General features: G+C 38.2%; 1 protein-coding gene across 8 annotated transcripts in view; it reads right to left on the bottom strand.

The window, feature by feature from the left end:
* LOC117416819 (tenascin-R-like) overlaps window positions 1-16411 on the bottom strand; it is a 117904-nt gene that overhangs the window by 16828 nt on the left and 84665 nt on the right. For all 8 annotated transcript variants that reach the window (XM_034028220.3, XM_034028225.3, XM_034028224.3 and 5 more), the window contains 8 exons: window positions 15328-15591; window positions 13187-13302; window positions 9762-9912; window positions 6040-6309; window positions 5432-5617; window positions 4742-4831; window positions 2077-2340; window positions 748-1014 (listed from right to left, as the gene is read on the bottom strand). In XM_034028220.3, coding sequence (XP_033884111.3) covers window positions 748-1014; window positions 2077-2340; window positions 4742-4831; window positions 5432-5617; window positions 6040-6309; window positions 9762-9912; window positions 13187-13302; window positions 15328-15591 — 1608 coding nt within the window. The remainder of the gene's footprint in view (window positions 1-747; window positions 1015-2076; window positions 2341-4741; window positions 4832-5431; window positions 5618-6039; window positions 6310-9761; window positions 9913-13186; window positions 13303-15327; window positions 15592-16411) is intronic.

Here is a 16411-nt window from a genome sequence, read left to right as displayed (position 1 = left end):
GGATTAAGTGATGCGCTATGTTAGCTTAAATTCCAATTCATCAATGTTGTCATAAGATAACTGAGAACTGAGAAATAATATTACAGTGTTATAGAAAATAAAACACCTCAAATATTATTGGGGTGCAATGCAGTACTTTAGACACAGTGAGGTCAATCCAATTGATCTAAATAACATCACTGATTCAATTATTTAGCCCAGCTTACTCAGACTCTAGCAAATAGCCTTTATAAAAATGCTGATAAAAAAGCAAATAAAAAAAAGAAACAGAAACAATGTTAGGGATTTTTACACCTAACAAATGAAAATGTAAAAGTAAAAACTAATAAAAACTAAAAGAAAAACTCTGAACAAGCCCCATGTCAGTTCAGTGTTGACTGACGTTCTGTTGATGGGTGGATGTAAAGATAGAAAGCCTTAGGCAAACAGTATTGTGCAGGTTGTTTTGTATACATCAAATAAAAACAGCCAGAGCTGGTGGTTCTCTGCTTAAAGTCATCAAGCCCATTCTGCTCAAAACTGTAAAGGGCTCATTCAAAAACCCAGTGCTACAGCTACATACTGACCCAAGTCTTGCATCCTTTCATTAGATTTTGGAATCTCTTTAGAATCAAAGCTATATGTTTGCGATTTTCCAGGGTATACTTGTTGGTTAAATGTCAATTGGGAATTCATAAATATACAAATACTTAAGAGTACATGTTTGTACTAAAGCATCTGCATATCGTTTCATGTTTGGTGGAGTACCTGTGGTTATTGAACCCACTACAGGTTCAAACGTTATAGTCCCTTGTATGGTGACAAGAGTAACAATATACTCTGTGGAGGGCAGCAGGCCAGCGAGGGTTGCTTGTGTCTTAGAGCCATCCAGGGTGACTTGCAGGGTATTGTCTTGGTCCTGTGGGTTGTAGTTAAGGATAAACATGTCGGCTGGTGGGGCAGGAGCACTCCAGGCCACCGTCACTGTGGAGGAAGTGATGTCGGAGAAGTACAGTTGTGTGACGGGCCGGAATCCTGGAACCCAAAGCGCTTCGTCAAGAACAATACTGGCAACAATATATGCAGCATTGTTGAGACATCTTATGGTTATTTTCAGCACTGAAGAAACAGTATAGTCATTCATTTTTGGCTGCATGAAAGACAGTGAGAAGTTCAGAAGCAATGTGGAACAACAAACAATACGGAGGACAAGAGAGTCAGAACTTCCCAGAAGCCATCTTGGTTCTACTATTTATGAGTAATGAATTCTATTATATAAGCAATGAGCTTTAATCTAAGATGACAGCTGAGACAGTGCCTAAAGCTTAGGAAGTTCAAGAATGTCCAACAGCAGGTGGGTCTTGACATGAATTCCATTCACCAGTAACATTCCCAAACAAAGAGATGGAGAGGAAGAAGGGGGTGGAAATGCTGCATAAGTAAAAGACAAGACATGACATATTTTATAGCAGCAGTATATGGACCAAGGAAGTAGAGCAAGATGAGAATGTCATAAGCACATAAAATGCAATGCTAAGCAGAAAATAGAAATCTGCATGAATGGTGCAAGAGATGAATTTGTGTACAACAACAGCATTGCTTAACAAATAAACCAGTTCATAAATCAATATATAAAACAGTATTGTGAAAAGGGCAAACATCAGGTATACTGCAGTACACAAACAGAATTGCATTTTGCAGCCTCAGCAGCCACATATTCCAACCTGCTGCACTCTAAAGCTGTACTCAGCTAGACCGTCCATACTATAGGCATCGGTGTCTCTGGGGACATAATTTTTCTACTTTTTTGTAGAGAGGGGATTTTCTGTATTTGAAATAGTACAGGGAATTTGTCAGCTTTAACAGACTCAGTGGATGAAATCAAAGAAGCTAATGTGAAATACAAGTGATTAATGACATTCATTATGTAGAACCTTTAGGTATTTCCTGGTAAAATGTTACACAACTCTCTATGAAAACACAAAGTGTTTTGTATCTAATAGAATATGTAGTTATTATTGTTACTGTATAATATATGTGTAGGAATCCAGATATTCAAATAGGTCTGGCAGGGTTGTCACAAAGGGCAATCTGTACCTGTGAATGCATCAATGATAGCAGCAACACTCTGCTGCCGGCCTCTCTGTGCTGTCACCGATATGGTGTACTCTGTCCCAGGCTCCAGGTCAGTCAAAGTGACCATAGACACATCCTTGGGGACAGTCACTTCAGACACCACACCAGTGGATGTAGTGTAAGTCACTCTGTAGTGGTTGATGGGGCCTTGGACCTTCCCCCAGAGCAGGGAGATGGTATTGTCTGTGGAGGCTGTCACCGTCAAATCCGTGGGGCAATCAAGACCTGTATAGAAAAGCTGAATCACACTGGCTGGAAAAATATACAATTTATTTACAGAAGCCCTAGGCATGTGTCCTTTTGTCTTTGTGTGACAGGTTTCACCTTGTACAATACTGTAGTTTTGGTGAAAATTCCTTGTTTAAAAACACACACAGTATCAACTGTTGTAGAGTGAAAATTATTGGTAGCCATATGAAAATGTGTTGGTAATGTTAAACCAGTTTGCTATAGGTGACTTTGGCCTAAGTAGAGTTGCTAAGGCAACTTAGGCTTAGAATGATTTAAGTGATGTGCAAGAAATCTAAGGGGATGCAGAAAATTTGCTAAACAATTAACCACAGTAACCTTGTAAAAGAGAGTAGTTTGCGGTTGGTTGCACTGGGATGGAGTAACAGCTGAATAATTAATTTATATTATAATTAGTAAGATAACAGAAACAAACTGTAGTCACATATGCTCTGAGCCTACAAGAGAATAAATACCAGGCATAGAGGCTCCCAATACATCCATATCATCAGGACGATCAGTGTAGTATCTCAGGCTGCTGCTCTAAGGGTTGAGGCAATTTGAACAATTGCCTATCTCTGTTAATACTAGTGGCATTTACTGTATCTTAACAATATTGTTCAATGTAGAATGTAATGTGGGTATTTGGAACTAACAAATAGTAAACATTGCTAAAATGTTTAACATAGTCTAGTGTCATCCTTATAGCGTAACAAAGAAATTGCCCTCTAACTGCAAATAAACTCTATGAACCTTTGCAATCTGGTTTTCGAAAACTACACAGTACTGAAACTGCCCTTGTTAAAGTTACAAACAATCTTATGGCAGCTGACTCAGGTGTGTCATCAATTTTAATTATTTTGGACTTAGTGCTGCATTCGACACTGTAAATCATGCTATCCTACTTGATAGGTTAGAGAGTTTGTTTGGCATTTCTGGCATTGCATTAAAATGGTTTCAGTCTTAGCTTACTGGGCGTCAACACTTTGTCTCTCTTGGCGGTTTTAGTTCTGAGGTTGGGCTGGTAACATCTGGTGTCCCACAAGGTTCAATTTTGGGCTACTATTTAGTATTTACATGTTTCCCCTTGGTCACATACTAAGATTACATGGCCTGAATTATCATTTTTATGCCGATGACACCCACATTTATGTGCATACTAAATCTGATGTTGATGTTGATGCCTCTGTGCTTGCTGATTGCATTTCTGGTATTAAGAATTGGATGTCACAATGGATGTCACTTTGGATGACACTTTCTGCATCTTAAGTGACAAGACAGATGTTATGTTGCTAGGCACTGCACACCAGTTACATAAAACCAATGCTGTAAACTTGTCAGTTGATGGTACTATGCTTGAGTTTAGATCCTAAATAAGAAATTTGAGAGTTATTTTTGATCCTGGATTAACTTTTGAACCTTATGTGCAGAATACTGTTAAGGCATAATTTTTCCACCTTAGAAACATCGGTAGGATGCGACCTATGCTTTCTGCTTCTGTAGCTGAAAAGCTGGTACATGCATTTTTTTTTCAAGGCTTGATTATTGTAAAGCTATGCTTGCAGGCATCTCCAAAAGCACACTGGCCAAATTACAACATGTTCAGAACTCAGTAGCTCGTGTCCTGACAAGGTCATGTGCCAGGGATCATATCACTCCTGTTCTAGAATCCCTGCACTGGTTGCCTGTCAGGTTTCGTGTTGATTTTAAAATTTTACTTCTTACTTTTAAGGCTTTACATGGTTTGGCTCCACAGTATTTATCTGATCTCTTATCAGTCTACACCCCTTCACACAACCTTCGCTCAACTGATCTTGGATTGTTATGTGTTCCCTCTGTTCACCTACGTTCTATGGGCAAAAGGGCTTTTTGTTGTTATGCCCCAAAACATTGGAACACCATTCCTAAAGAGATCAGGGATTCTGCCATTCTTAATGCTAAGACCTACTTTTCTTAAGACCTACTTTTATAGAAAGGCATTTTTAGATGTTGCTTTTAAAGGCGCTATATAAAAAATGTTTACCATGTTTACCATGTTTACCTTAATTCACAAACCTTACACTGTGATTTGTGGCCTAAACAGCATGACAGAACCCCATTCAATTTTCATAACTGGACATATTTGAAGCCCTCAAGGCAACAGTATGTTAACTCATATTATATCTGGCAGTTTTTAATATAACAATGGAATGAAAATACATATTTAATAAATGTTTGATACATGGCAATGTCTTAAGGCCAGATTTGGTACCATATGCATACAATGTTCTGGTTTGAGAACTGGTCTGAAAATATGAAGGTGGAATATATGCTGTTCATTAAAAGGTGATCAATGAAGACAGAATAATTATATCATAAAACTTAACACACACAATTCATCACAACTTATATGACTTACCAGTTCTGGCATTCATGGTTGCTGGAGCACTTTGATTGCTGCCCAAAGTTGCTGATATCCCAATGCCATACTCTGTACCTGGCACCAGATCTGGAGGTAAAATAATATTAAATAGTTTACCATAATTTAAAAAAAATTCACATGATGACAATGTGTAGTTCTTGCAGGAATGCCCACCCATCCAAATGGCTTATAGGACAAGCTATGCTAGTTTACCATTTTGTTATGGAATGTTTGGAGGTATGAAATGAGACTGAATAAATTCTTATGTGCTGTGAAATCTTCAATAAAAATATGTTGAAGAGACCTCATTAACAAATTATTGAGTTTTAAAAAAGACCTTCTTCTGTCCCATTCGTAATTGTTGAGTCTCCCGCTTCAGTACAAATAATTATTTCAACAAAAATCAATTAAATGAAATCTTGCTCATCAATTAGTAGAATCTGAGAAAGCAGGCATTGATTACTGCAGTAATGTTGACAAGACAATCAAAACCTGGGTGAGTTCCAGTACATTTGCATTGAAAGCAAGTTTTACTTCTAAAGATAGATGAAGAACGCTCTGCAAACTAATAGACATGTCTCCCTGTTTGGATTGTGCTTGCAATAATCAAAGTTCCTTCCTAAACTGTATTGTGTACACAATATAAGGACCATGGTAAATGGGCCCTAGGGTGTACAATATACCCACCTGTCAGTGTAGCCCTAGTGGTGAGCCCGTCATTCCTTGGCACAATGACCTCATGATACTGGTCTCCAGACAGTGTGCTGTATACCACTTTGTAACTCTCCACCTCAGCCTTGCTGTTGTCCCACTCCAGTTCCAGAGTCCCAGAACTCTTGGAGACCACTTGCAGGTTCTTTGGAGCATCGATTTCTGAGAACACAAAGAAAGCACTACAGAAACCTCTGCTTAGATGACTGCTTTGATTATGTTTTTTTGGTGGTGTCTTTTTCCCTTACATAACGGACAGGACAGGATTACCCACGTACAAATCCAAACACAAGCTCTGTTTGGTTAAAGAAAATCGACATTTTAATTTCACTGAATAAATTACTGTTGTCTGTTACAGTATTGTGCAAATAGTCTAACAGAGATAGCCTCTTTTGGTGTATCCTCAGTTCTCAAACATATTCATTATCATGCTTCATTCTGTACAAGATACCGTAAACACATTTATACCAGTGACTTTCAAGAAATTGTTGTACTGTGTACTATACACCACATTGAGTAATTAGCAGCCAGTTAAGCAATAAGGTTTAATGGCACTGCTGTATGGGGTGAATATCATTCTTTACCAGTTGTGAATTCAGCTGAAACAGAGTCACTCTCGTTCCAATTGCGGACACCGGCCACTGAAACCTCGTAGCGCGACCCTGGCCGCAAGACTTGCAGGGAGTACTGGCTGAGGGTGGGCTGTAGTCTGAAGGTCGTTCCAGGTACCTCCCCATCGACCAGCCCGTACCTCAGCACAATCTGATCAACCTTAGCCTTGGGAGGGGTCCACTCCACAAAGGCCACTGTGTCTGAGACGTCCCGAATGGTCAGTTGGCTTGGGCTGTCAATCACTGAGAACAACAAGAACAGTGGGTCCGTATGAGATCAATCTTTTTGCAAACAGGATCCTGGCAGATTGGAACCAAGCTGGAGACCTACTATTGAGCCACGCACAACAATGAATTAAAACCTATCCTCTGTATCAATTACAACTGAAATAATAGCTGGTGGCAATGACAAAAGTGTGCCAAAAACCTGAATATTGTATGAAAAAGTACTGTGCTTATATTTTTACAGAAACTTAATTTGGAAAGGTCAAATTAGAATTGTCTGCCAGTCCTCCCTGACAGATTATGCAATTTTGATGATGTTTAAAATATTTCTCTTGAATAAAATATCTACAAATTATCAGTAAAAGTACATTATACAATACAACTTGTTTTACAAAAACAAATAAATAAAGTAGCATATTATTTTCCAGGTCAGCATTCTACTTATTGAGCCATCTGAACAAACTACAGGGTGCTCTGCAGGACATTGTCTCTGCCGGGAAGATGAGTAAGTCTTCAGTTGGGAATAGGAACTTATCCTCCATATGGACAATTTTACAATGTACTGTTTATACCCTATGTTATGGCTCCTTCAGGATGCTTTGAGAACATAACAGGTCCCGATGCTATGTATAGTTCTTTTATAGTAGTAAGTCTGTGAATGACATTGGGAAGAAATGCACAGCTGTCATTTTGTTTTGTTTCAGTCTCTTCAAAGTACCATTAGTCTCTTATTTTATGTAATGCAGGGAAGTCTGGTGTTTACACAGGATGTTGTTTTTATTTTATTTTCTTTCGTCGACTCGCTTGTGTTCAGTTTTACCTTACCATAATTGACCTGCCAGTGTTTGTGTTTCTCTTTCCACTGATGCAGCCACAGAAAAGGCTTTGTTTCAGTGGTAGGGGATCATACCAGAGCCATACCTGTGCAAAACCTCCACAAAACAAAGAACTGAAGTATCTAGTGTTTTCAACCTTTCACAGTCATTAAATTCCTCTCAAAAATAATAATTATAAGAAAGATATAGAGGTGCATGTTTACTGCATGTTTTGTGTATCCGTTATTAGTAGTTATTGTGGTCTTAGCAGCATTTCCCACAAGCAGTCCTGTTCTATTGGTTTCAACTGCTTTGTGATTCACAGTAAAATACATTACTACAGCAGTTTTTCACAGTAAAGCTGTGAACCCAGTCATTAGTTAACTGCAAAATCAACAGGGAAAAAAATATGTACTGTAATGTTTTTCTTCACTTTTGTATCTTGATTTAGAATGAAAATGCAAACTGTGAGAAAGATTACTTCTCATGGCAAAGGGTTTTAATAATGTAGAGCCTTACTGGTAATTTGTAAAAAACGAACAAATAGGCAGGTTCAATAAATTTACACATCTGAGGCTATAGCAAGAATATGACAGACATTCTGTAAATTAAAGTCGGGAATCCAATTTCATTTACTGCTTTCCAAGGTTACTATATTTTTAATCAAAAATACCTTAAAGCTAGTATTACTTGATGGGTATTTTCCCAGCAGTGATGAGAAGGGTTAGTGCCATCTCCATCTCAGTCACTGACTCATTGTTCATGTGACCTTGGCCAAGTGGCTTTATATCTGTGCACCTCTGTTAGTGCTATAAAATTGCATATAGATGTAACCTATTTACCACTCATACCCCCCTCAAAAAAAGGTCCCGATGTATGCTAAGTTGTGTTTTAAATACACAGAGCATGTTAAAAAAAATACCTGACCATCGTAGTTGTTATTAAACAGTATTAACCATATCCAACCATAACCATATTACATCTATTACATGCATAAATAATTAAAGGAGCTTTAATTCATAAGCAAAATTGATGCTAATAAATGTTAAAATAATTCTTACTTATGACATTATGGAACTGTTCAATAAAATTTAATCTGCTTTTCTCCACTAACATTGTGAAAAATTCCATGTTGAAGTTTACATTAAGTGCATAATTAATTTAAGACTGACCCATTCATCATTTGATATTTCCTACTCTTGAAATTTTGCTTTAGCTTCACTGGGAATATTATTTTTACTGTGATTTGTTTATAAAGACTCAATACAAAAAACTATTTAACTAGAACAAATTATAGAGGCTAGGTGGAGCAGCTCAGGAAATCACAGTTCAAATCTAACTCAGCTCACCAGTGAAATTAGTTTGGTAGTCTCAACATATTCTACGGGGCACATATGTGCCCGCCTGGTGTTCTCTCTGCCTCGCTTCTCCCACGCAACTCCACTGCTCCGCTCACTCCACTGGCTCCCGATCACCGCTCGCATCCAGTTCAAGACTCTTGTACTAGCCTACAGATGCCTTGACCAGACTGCACCCAGCTACCTCCAGACCCTCATCTCTCCCTACACCCACTCTCCCTCTCCGCTCCGCCTGCATTAGAAGACTGGCTCTACCTCCTCTACGCTCCCCTGCCTCCAGAGCCCGCTCCTTTTCCACCCTTGCCCCGCAGTGGTGGAATGACCTTCCTACAGATGTCAGGACGCCTCCTCAAGACTCACCTCTTCAGAAAGCACCTGTAGAACTCCTCTGTTCTTCGCCTGGGACACTTATCACCCTTCCTTAAATGCGCTTTACTTGCTCTTATCTGCCCCCTATTTTACTGCATTTAATCCTGTACGTCAGAGTACTGTAATCTGCCAAGTGTTTAATCTGTAGTATTTTGTATTTAATCATATCCTGATGTAACTATCACTGACACTTATCTGCTGTATCATTGAATTGTATTTTGTCACACTTGTACTTGCTTGAACCAAAGTCATTGTATTTATCTTGCTCTTAATTGTATTATTACTTGTACTGTAATACTTGAAATGTATTTGCTTTCGATTGTAAGTCGCCCTGGATAAGGGCGTCTGCTAAGAAATAAATAATAATGTGCACTTTACAAAACCCTTCAATTCTGCACATTTGTCAATCTGAATGACAGTGTTGGGTATTGACTGAGGTGCTGTGAGGGAAGCTCTTATGGAAAACAGTCGCATTGTAGTGCCATTGTTCACCACCTTTTGTAAGCACTACATTTACAAAACATCAAAAAAGACAACCATGAAAACTATAATATTTTATATGCATATATACAAAACTGATTCTGCACCCAAATCTCAGCAATTTGGACATAGAGCAGGGGGTTTGTGGGTTCAAAAGCACAGCAAAAAAAGACAGTATATCATCCAAAGCAAAAGAAGTATACAGAATGCAGGTGTCCATTGTTTTTTTTGTTTTGTTTGGGGTTTTTTTGGTACAATTTATACATTTAGTAAAAATGCTCTTAAAGTTACTTTGTAGAATTGCTTAATAATTATGTTCCAAAATATCTAAAATCAAATATTACAGTATTGGATTACTCTGCACCAGAAACTGAGATAAAATTGTCAAACAAACAGTTAAAGATGATTTTTGGGTGAATTTAAACCTTAATCCAAGAGACCTGCTTACAGGTTGACACGGTTGCTGACACTGGTGGGCTCCTGGCTTGGTCCTTCAGTGCCACCACACTGACAGTGTACTCTTCCCCTGGCTTTAGGCCTGTCTGGTTGAAGGAGGTAATGGATCCGGGCAGCTGAGCAATCATTCCACCTTCATTGTCCTGAAGAAAAACAAAATAGTTTACCAGGCCTACTGGTATCATGTTGTCGTATATATTGGATGCACTATTTTCAAAGCCCCCATACTCATTTTGGATAGAAGTCATAACAGAAGTATTTATCATGCTTTGTAATCCATTCTTGATCTTATCAGAATTCTCTTTATGTTCTGACCAGAATCCAATTTATGGCCCTGGTGTTTTTAGACATTTAGGGGTAAATGTACTAAAGTGTTGTGCCGGTCGCAAATGTTGCAAACCGCATGCAAACCAGTCGGAAGTGTAGCGTGAAATGTACTAAACCAACGCAATGCTCTTAGCATCTTTTTAACGAATGCTTTGGAGCCACAGTTCTTATTTGTGCTTTAGCCTTAAATGAATATGTAATTCTGGGCGTTCCTGCAGAAATTCGCAAAAACACGGTGGAGATGAGGTGGAGATGAGGGATCAAAAATATTGTAATGAGATGTACTAAAGCTGCTGGCAATTGTGACACTTACAATTGCATCAATTTGTTAAGAACTTTTGAAAGCATGTTTTAAAGAGTCGCAATTGTTGCTGGCATTTCCCAGTCCGCTTTTTAGTTTCAACTTAAAATAATCTTTTATTTGCATTGTACTCCAATGTGTACAATGCAGCAGTATGATTTATTTTGTGTTACCAGTAGGCTAAAAAAAGTACACTAGGTATTCATTTGATTTTACTACTGTACTGTATACTGTATAGGCCTACTGTGCAGATTTATATTTTTACATAATGTAATGTGTAGCGTACCCAAAATACATTAGTGTTATTTCAGTGCAATGACCTGCAACATCAAGAACTGTAAACGTATGTGTGTGCGATTTTATTGTATTGTTTTTAAACCCAACACCTCCTTATGTCGGACAAACATGTCCGGTTTAGCGAGGGGTTATTGTATGATTATGAAAAGCTTTTTGGGGGTGAAGGTTGGGGCCCCACTATAGAATCTGATTACACTGCCTTTCATTTTCTATATATATATATATTGTGAGCCAGCTCACAGATTCACCAGCAGGAGGCGTTCATGGCAGGCTAGGAACAAGCCCACAGGTGTGGCAGATAATACAATGATAGACCTGTGGTCAGCATACTTGCCTGCCATGACGTCCAGGAGTTAACGGGTAAACAGGCTGCAGGTGTGGTTAGGTAGGGGACCAAGGATGTATCTTGGTTGATTCCCATTAGCATAAATTGCCCGCACCTGTAGCCTGTAACCGTCCCATTACCAGATGATGCAGCACCCTTTAAAAGAAAGCCTTCACAGCAAGTCAAGTGGGCTTCTAACCAGGGAGCAGCGTGAGGTTATCCACAACCTAGACGGACCGTCAATATAAAACAGAAGCTAAAAGAACTGCCTTTGCAATTAACACTTTCTTTTCCTTTCGCTGTTGGAAGGGAATACAGCAACGGGGAAATAGATGCCGCTGGTTTTTACAAGCTGGAGACAAACTGAAGCCAACAACCAGCCTGGTAAAACCCTGGAACCAAGTAATCTAACTGGATGTGGGGAACTGTCCAGTTAGTTTACATTTTGGTTGTTTTTTTTTGGTTATACAAATCCTGTTTGAACTGTTTATTTTCTTTACCTTGCATCTCACAACTAGGATGGTATTTTCTGTTGTGAAGTAAGCGAGCAAGTTTATTTGTTGTGTTTTTGTGAAGTTTAATAAACCAACTTGGATTGGAAACTATTGTCTGCTTGGTCTGTGTGCACCCACTCGCTCACAAGTGGTACCAGAAGTGGGGCAAGTCACACAGAGAATCAAGCCAGCCAGCCAGCATGTTTCCCATTAACCCCAATGTCAGGGAAGACATCCAGGGGACAGAGGGAGCAGTCGGCCCCGTGGTAGTAGGGCCAGGGGAACTAGCCACTACTGTACAGCATTTGTTAGCAGCCATGCAGCAACAGCAGCTACAATTCCAGGACATTATTCTGAAGTCAATAGGGTCTCATCGATCTACTGGACCCAACCAGGTGCTAACTAAAATGACACCCAAAGATGAACGAGAGAGAGCTGGCTCACAATATATATATATATATATATATATATATATAACAGTATTAAAATAGGTAAAATGAAGACAGAACAGAATGTATTGTACGGATGACGTTTACATTTAACAAAAGCAATGTTATTTTGATTCTTGCACCATTGCATGTATAGACGTTATCCTTCAGGCACTCTCTGCTGCAGCAAACCACAACTCAGCTGCCGCTGTTTTATTTGAAACAAAGTCGTACAACTCTCAAATAATATTTAAGTTAGTATATTGAGGCTCTCTTCATTAACATATTTTTTCTTAGTACATATGACAAAATGTGCATTTTGCGAATTGTCATAACGAAAATGCAAATTGCAGTATGTTTGAGCTGCAACTGGCCCATCTTTGAACATCTACCCCTTAGTTTCTTCTTAAACTGGCTATCGATGGAGACCAACAAAGTGAACACCTAGTTGTAATATTGAAAGGCACAACTTGCATAAAATATTAATTAGGTGACAAAAGCCATTTTCTACAAAAGCTGACAATTTAAACTGGGATATTAGAATCCAATTACCTTATACAGTATATATACTAGTGTTGCACATCAATGCAATTAACATTTAATCACCCCTGTTAATCTTCAGGCCACCATCTGTCAACTGAAATGGCTGACAAAGAGTATTGCTTGAAATACTAAGGAAAAATGGAGGTAGTGGTGTCCCAAATCAGAGATTTAAAGAAATAAGATCATTTACAATGCAATAGCTCAGCTACATTTGTTGTTCTCTGGTCATGGTCTTGTTGCTATAACAGTTTAGTTACAGTGTTATGTTGTAATAAAAGGTTATTATTAAAAGATATTACTTGAATTATAGACAATAAATATAAAAGGACATGTTTGTTTTCCCACAGAAATATACTGAGAGTGTAGGTGGAGAAGGTGCACTGGAGAATATATACACAGAGCCTGTGTTTTATTTGCTGATGAGGGAGTAAGGTGCAAGCAGCAATGTATAATTTCATCCAAGTATGTATTTGTGATGATTAATCCATCTTAAATATCTTTAAAATGTAAAAGTTGCAGTCATTTCTTTCAGAGGAATCTTTGTAATGCAGACCACATTTTATCATTGACTATTTTTCTTACATTGCTACAAAATTAACAATATTCATTTTCATGATCATACTTTTTTATGGTGAAGAACGACAGGTTTCCCTCAAGTTTGTTTCATATAAATGCTGGTTATATCACCTTCGTAAAACTTACCTTTGGAATGAAGCTGATTTCCCAGCCATCAAACGAGTAGGAGAATGGCTCCCACTGTACTTCTACCGATGTCTCAGTGATGGATTTGAAAAGTAACCCCTCTGGAGTGGAGAGATCTGTAAGGCAATAGGAGATATGTTATCACTCTCCATCTTCTATATTTTCTATCAATCAACATCTCACCGGCAAGGCCCATCAAACTCCCTGGCAATAGTAAGATTTATACAAAAACACATGATTTACTCTGGTTGTTCTGGTCTTTCAGATTGACTGCTTCTAAATAGACCACTAAGTTATTGGCTACTTGGGACCTACCTGGTAATACAGTGCTCATGCTTTAGATTTAGCCAGTAGTATCCTGATCTGACTTTAAATGCTATAAATAAGCAGAGATGTTTTTTCTACATGTAACGTACATTTATCATGAACAGGTTTTAAGCATGCTTAAAGATTAAGCATTTTGGAAAAATAATTATGTCTATAATATTTGCTTGCCCAATGCCTATACTCCCCATGAAATTATCAGGGCAGATACTGGATTTCACCTTCCATTAAACATCACCTTTTCCAGCCTTCCAAGATTAACCACAAGGTGAAATGCTCGCTACTTTGCCAGAAATCTACTATCTCTTTATCTCTTTATTTCCAATGCCAGATGGGCTTCTTGGACTTGAAGCAAGGACTCTTCAGTGTGTGTTCCCTCCCTCAACAGTCCACAGACACGTGTAACATATTTATTCCACCTGATTTTGGAGGCACAGAGTTGAACTTCTAATGTATGCAAATATCTCTTAATTAATTCCCAATTAGCTGCATCTTAACGAAAGTGGTTGATGACTTGTAATATAGGCCGACAGCAATTCGCAATTGACAAAATGCCCAACTGGCCAATAAGGGCCCATATGATCGCTTGTAGTTAAGTGGAACTTTTAATTTCATTACATCAAAATTTCCAAAGCTCAGTTTAGAAAAGCATGCCTGAAGCCTGACTACAGGCCAGGGTATCTGGCTGGTGCTTCTTATACCAGGTAGCAGATGTCTCCTGCCTCCTAGGTGCCATTGAGGAAGACTGCACCGCCACAGATTGTTCATCTGATGTTTTACTGTATTATGTACTCAATTATGTATTATGTTGTCTGTTATGCAATAAAAAAAAAAAAGTTATGCATTAGAAGCAGGGTAAGGTAGCCTAAAGAATATGTTGTAAGTCATGCTGTCACTATTAAACAATGAGCACTTTATTTCTTACATGAGAGGACACAAACCTTTCTGCACCATTATCCAAAAATAAGCATTGACAGCCCTGAATTAGTCATACAAATCAAGGAACAGTGCCAACTGTGGGCCCAACTGCCATTCTGTTTGCAAGGGGAAAAACATGGTTAATGTTATAAAACGACCAAGAAACAATGTAGGAGCAGGTAAGAACAATTCAATTAACACTCTGGGTTTCTGTTTAGTAGTTTTATATGTCCTTTCTGAAGGAAATAAGGGCAAACCGAGTATAAACAGAATGAAAATTGTGCCCAGTGACTGCATTCCTACAGCCAAACTAGACAGAGAGAAGACATGCTAAAGGTAGGAAACACACTGAATTATTTACCTTGAAAATATTTTATAACCCACCCTTTGTTTAGTGTGTTTGTGTTTAGTTAAGTTAATAAACAAAGTCTGCTTTCCCACCCAGTATAAGATGTAGTGCATAGTCATGTGTGCGCTACTGTTTTCTAACAATACTAACAGGTTTGAAGGAAGGATCACATCCATCTACAGTGTCCCTGTGGAAATGCTGCATTCTGCTGTTTTTGTTGGTGTCTTAAGGATGCAAACCCTCCTTGAAACGAATAGTGACTATATTGTAATATTAATGCAACAATACAATAAGCGATGGTAGCCTCAATGCATGTACAGTGTATGTGCTACCAGGCTGTGAATGGGTTTTTCTTAGCCCTTGACTAATGAATAAAGAGTTTACTGGAGATAACCCATATATTTATTTTGCAAATGTAGTGTAACCCAATAACAGTGAAGAGAGTGTTCTAATTGCCATTGAACTCAATGGGAACAAGGTTTGTTTTATGCTGCATCACTAGCAAAGACCTCAATAGTGACAGTACAAGCATACATAAAACTCTGCTTACATGTGGAGACCTGGGCGTTGACTGGCACACTAAGCGACTTGTTGAGAATAGCGTAGACATTGATGTTGTATTCAATGCCAGGCTCCAGCTCGCTGATGGTGGAGCTTGTCCAGTTTCCTGGCACACTCAGCTCCAGCTGGGCACCCCCAGGTCTAGTTGGCACATAGGTGATAAGATGCTCTGTCACCACAAGGGGGACTTCCCACTGCAGATCAATGGTCCGTTCAGTGACTCCCACCACACGGAGCTTTATAGGCGGAGTGACTACAAGAAGAGAGGCATTTATTTATGTAATAGACCAATTTCACAAGAAGTCTCAATACTTTTTTTAAAAGGATTTGGCAGACAAGCAAGCTAACACAGCACTAATTTGTTTCGGATAGCTAATCAAGCATGCTTCAGACAAACATGTAAATACAAAGAAAAATAAGATTAAGAAGGCCATTCACAGGCTGTTTAGAAACCCTAGTATGGGCTAACACAGCTCTGAAAAACACGTGTAACTGGTGGAGACAATGAATCAGATCTGGAAAGGCTTCTATATATTTTATCATTTTTAAATCAGTTTTCCTTTTGCTTGCCACAATAACACATCTGTTTTTTACTTTTCCATAAAATAGTCAATTATCTTTACAAAAAACATGGCATCTATACTATGACCTGGTATATATGTTATATTCTTAATTAATTTTTACTGGACTGTTAACAAAATATATTCAATGGAGATAGTTATTTGTTTTTATCATTCTTGTTCTGTTTTGTACACTGTTGTTTCCTGTGGTAATTAATATTGCTAAAGATTGAATGTTTTCTGAATGTATACTTTTATGAACTCTTGAAGACTGTTATAGATTTTTTCTAAAGCCTACAGCAATCTAGAAGAGTTTAATAAATTTTATATAAAAACAAATCAATTAGAGTTTAATAAAATTTTATTAAACAAATAAATTAGGATAAGGATAACTAAAGAGTTAATTCTTTGTGAATTGGACCCAGTGTCCCTGTCACAGTGCCACTAAACACTGGGAAAAAACGAAAGCTGAAGATCTTTGATGTCTAGATTAAATGGCAGAATGACAGGAAC

Source organism: Acipenser ruthenus, chromosome 12 (assembly GCF_902713425.1).
Source record: "Acipenser ruthenus chromosome 12, fAciRut3.2 maternal haplotype, whole genome shotgun sequence".
Taxonomy (NCBI): Eukaryota; Metazoa; Chordata; class Actinopteri; order Acipenseriformes; family Acipenseridae; genus Acipenser; species Acipenser ruthenus.
This window is presented reverse-complemented; position numbering and strand designations above follow the sequence as displayed.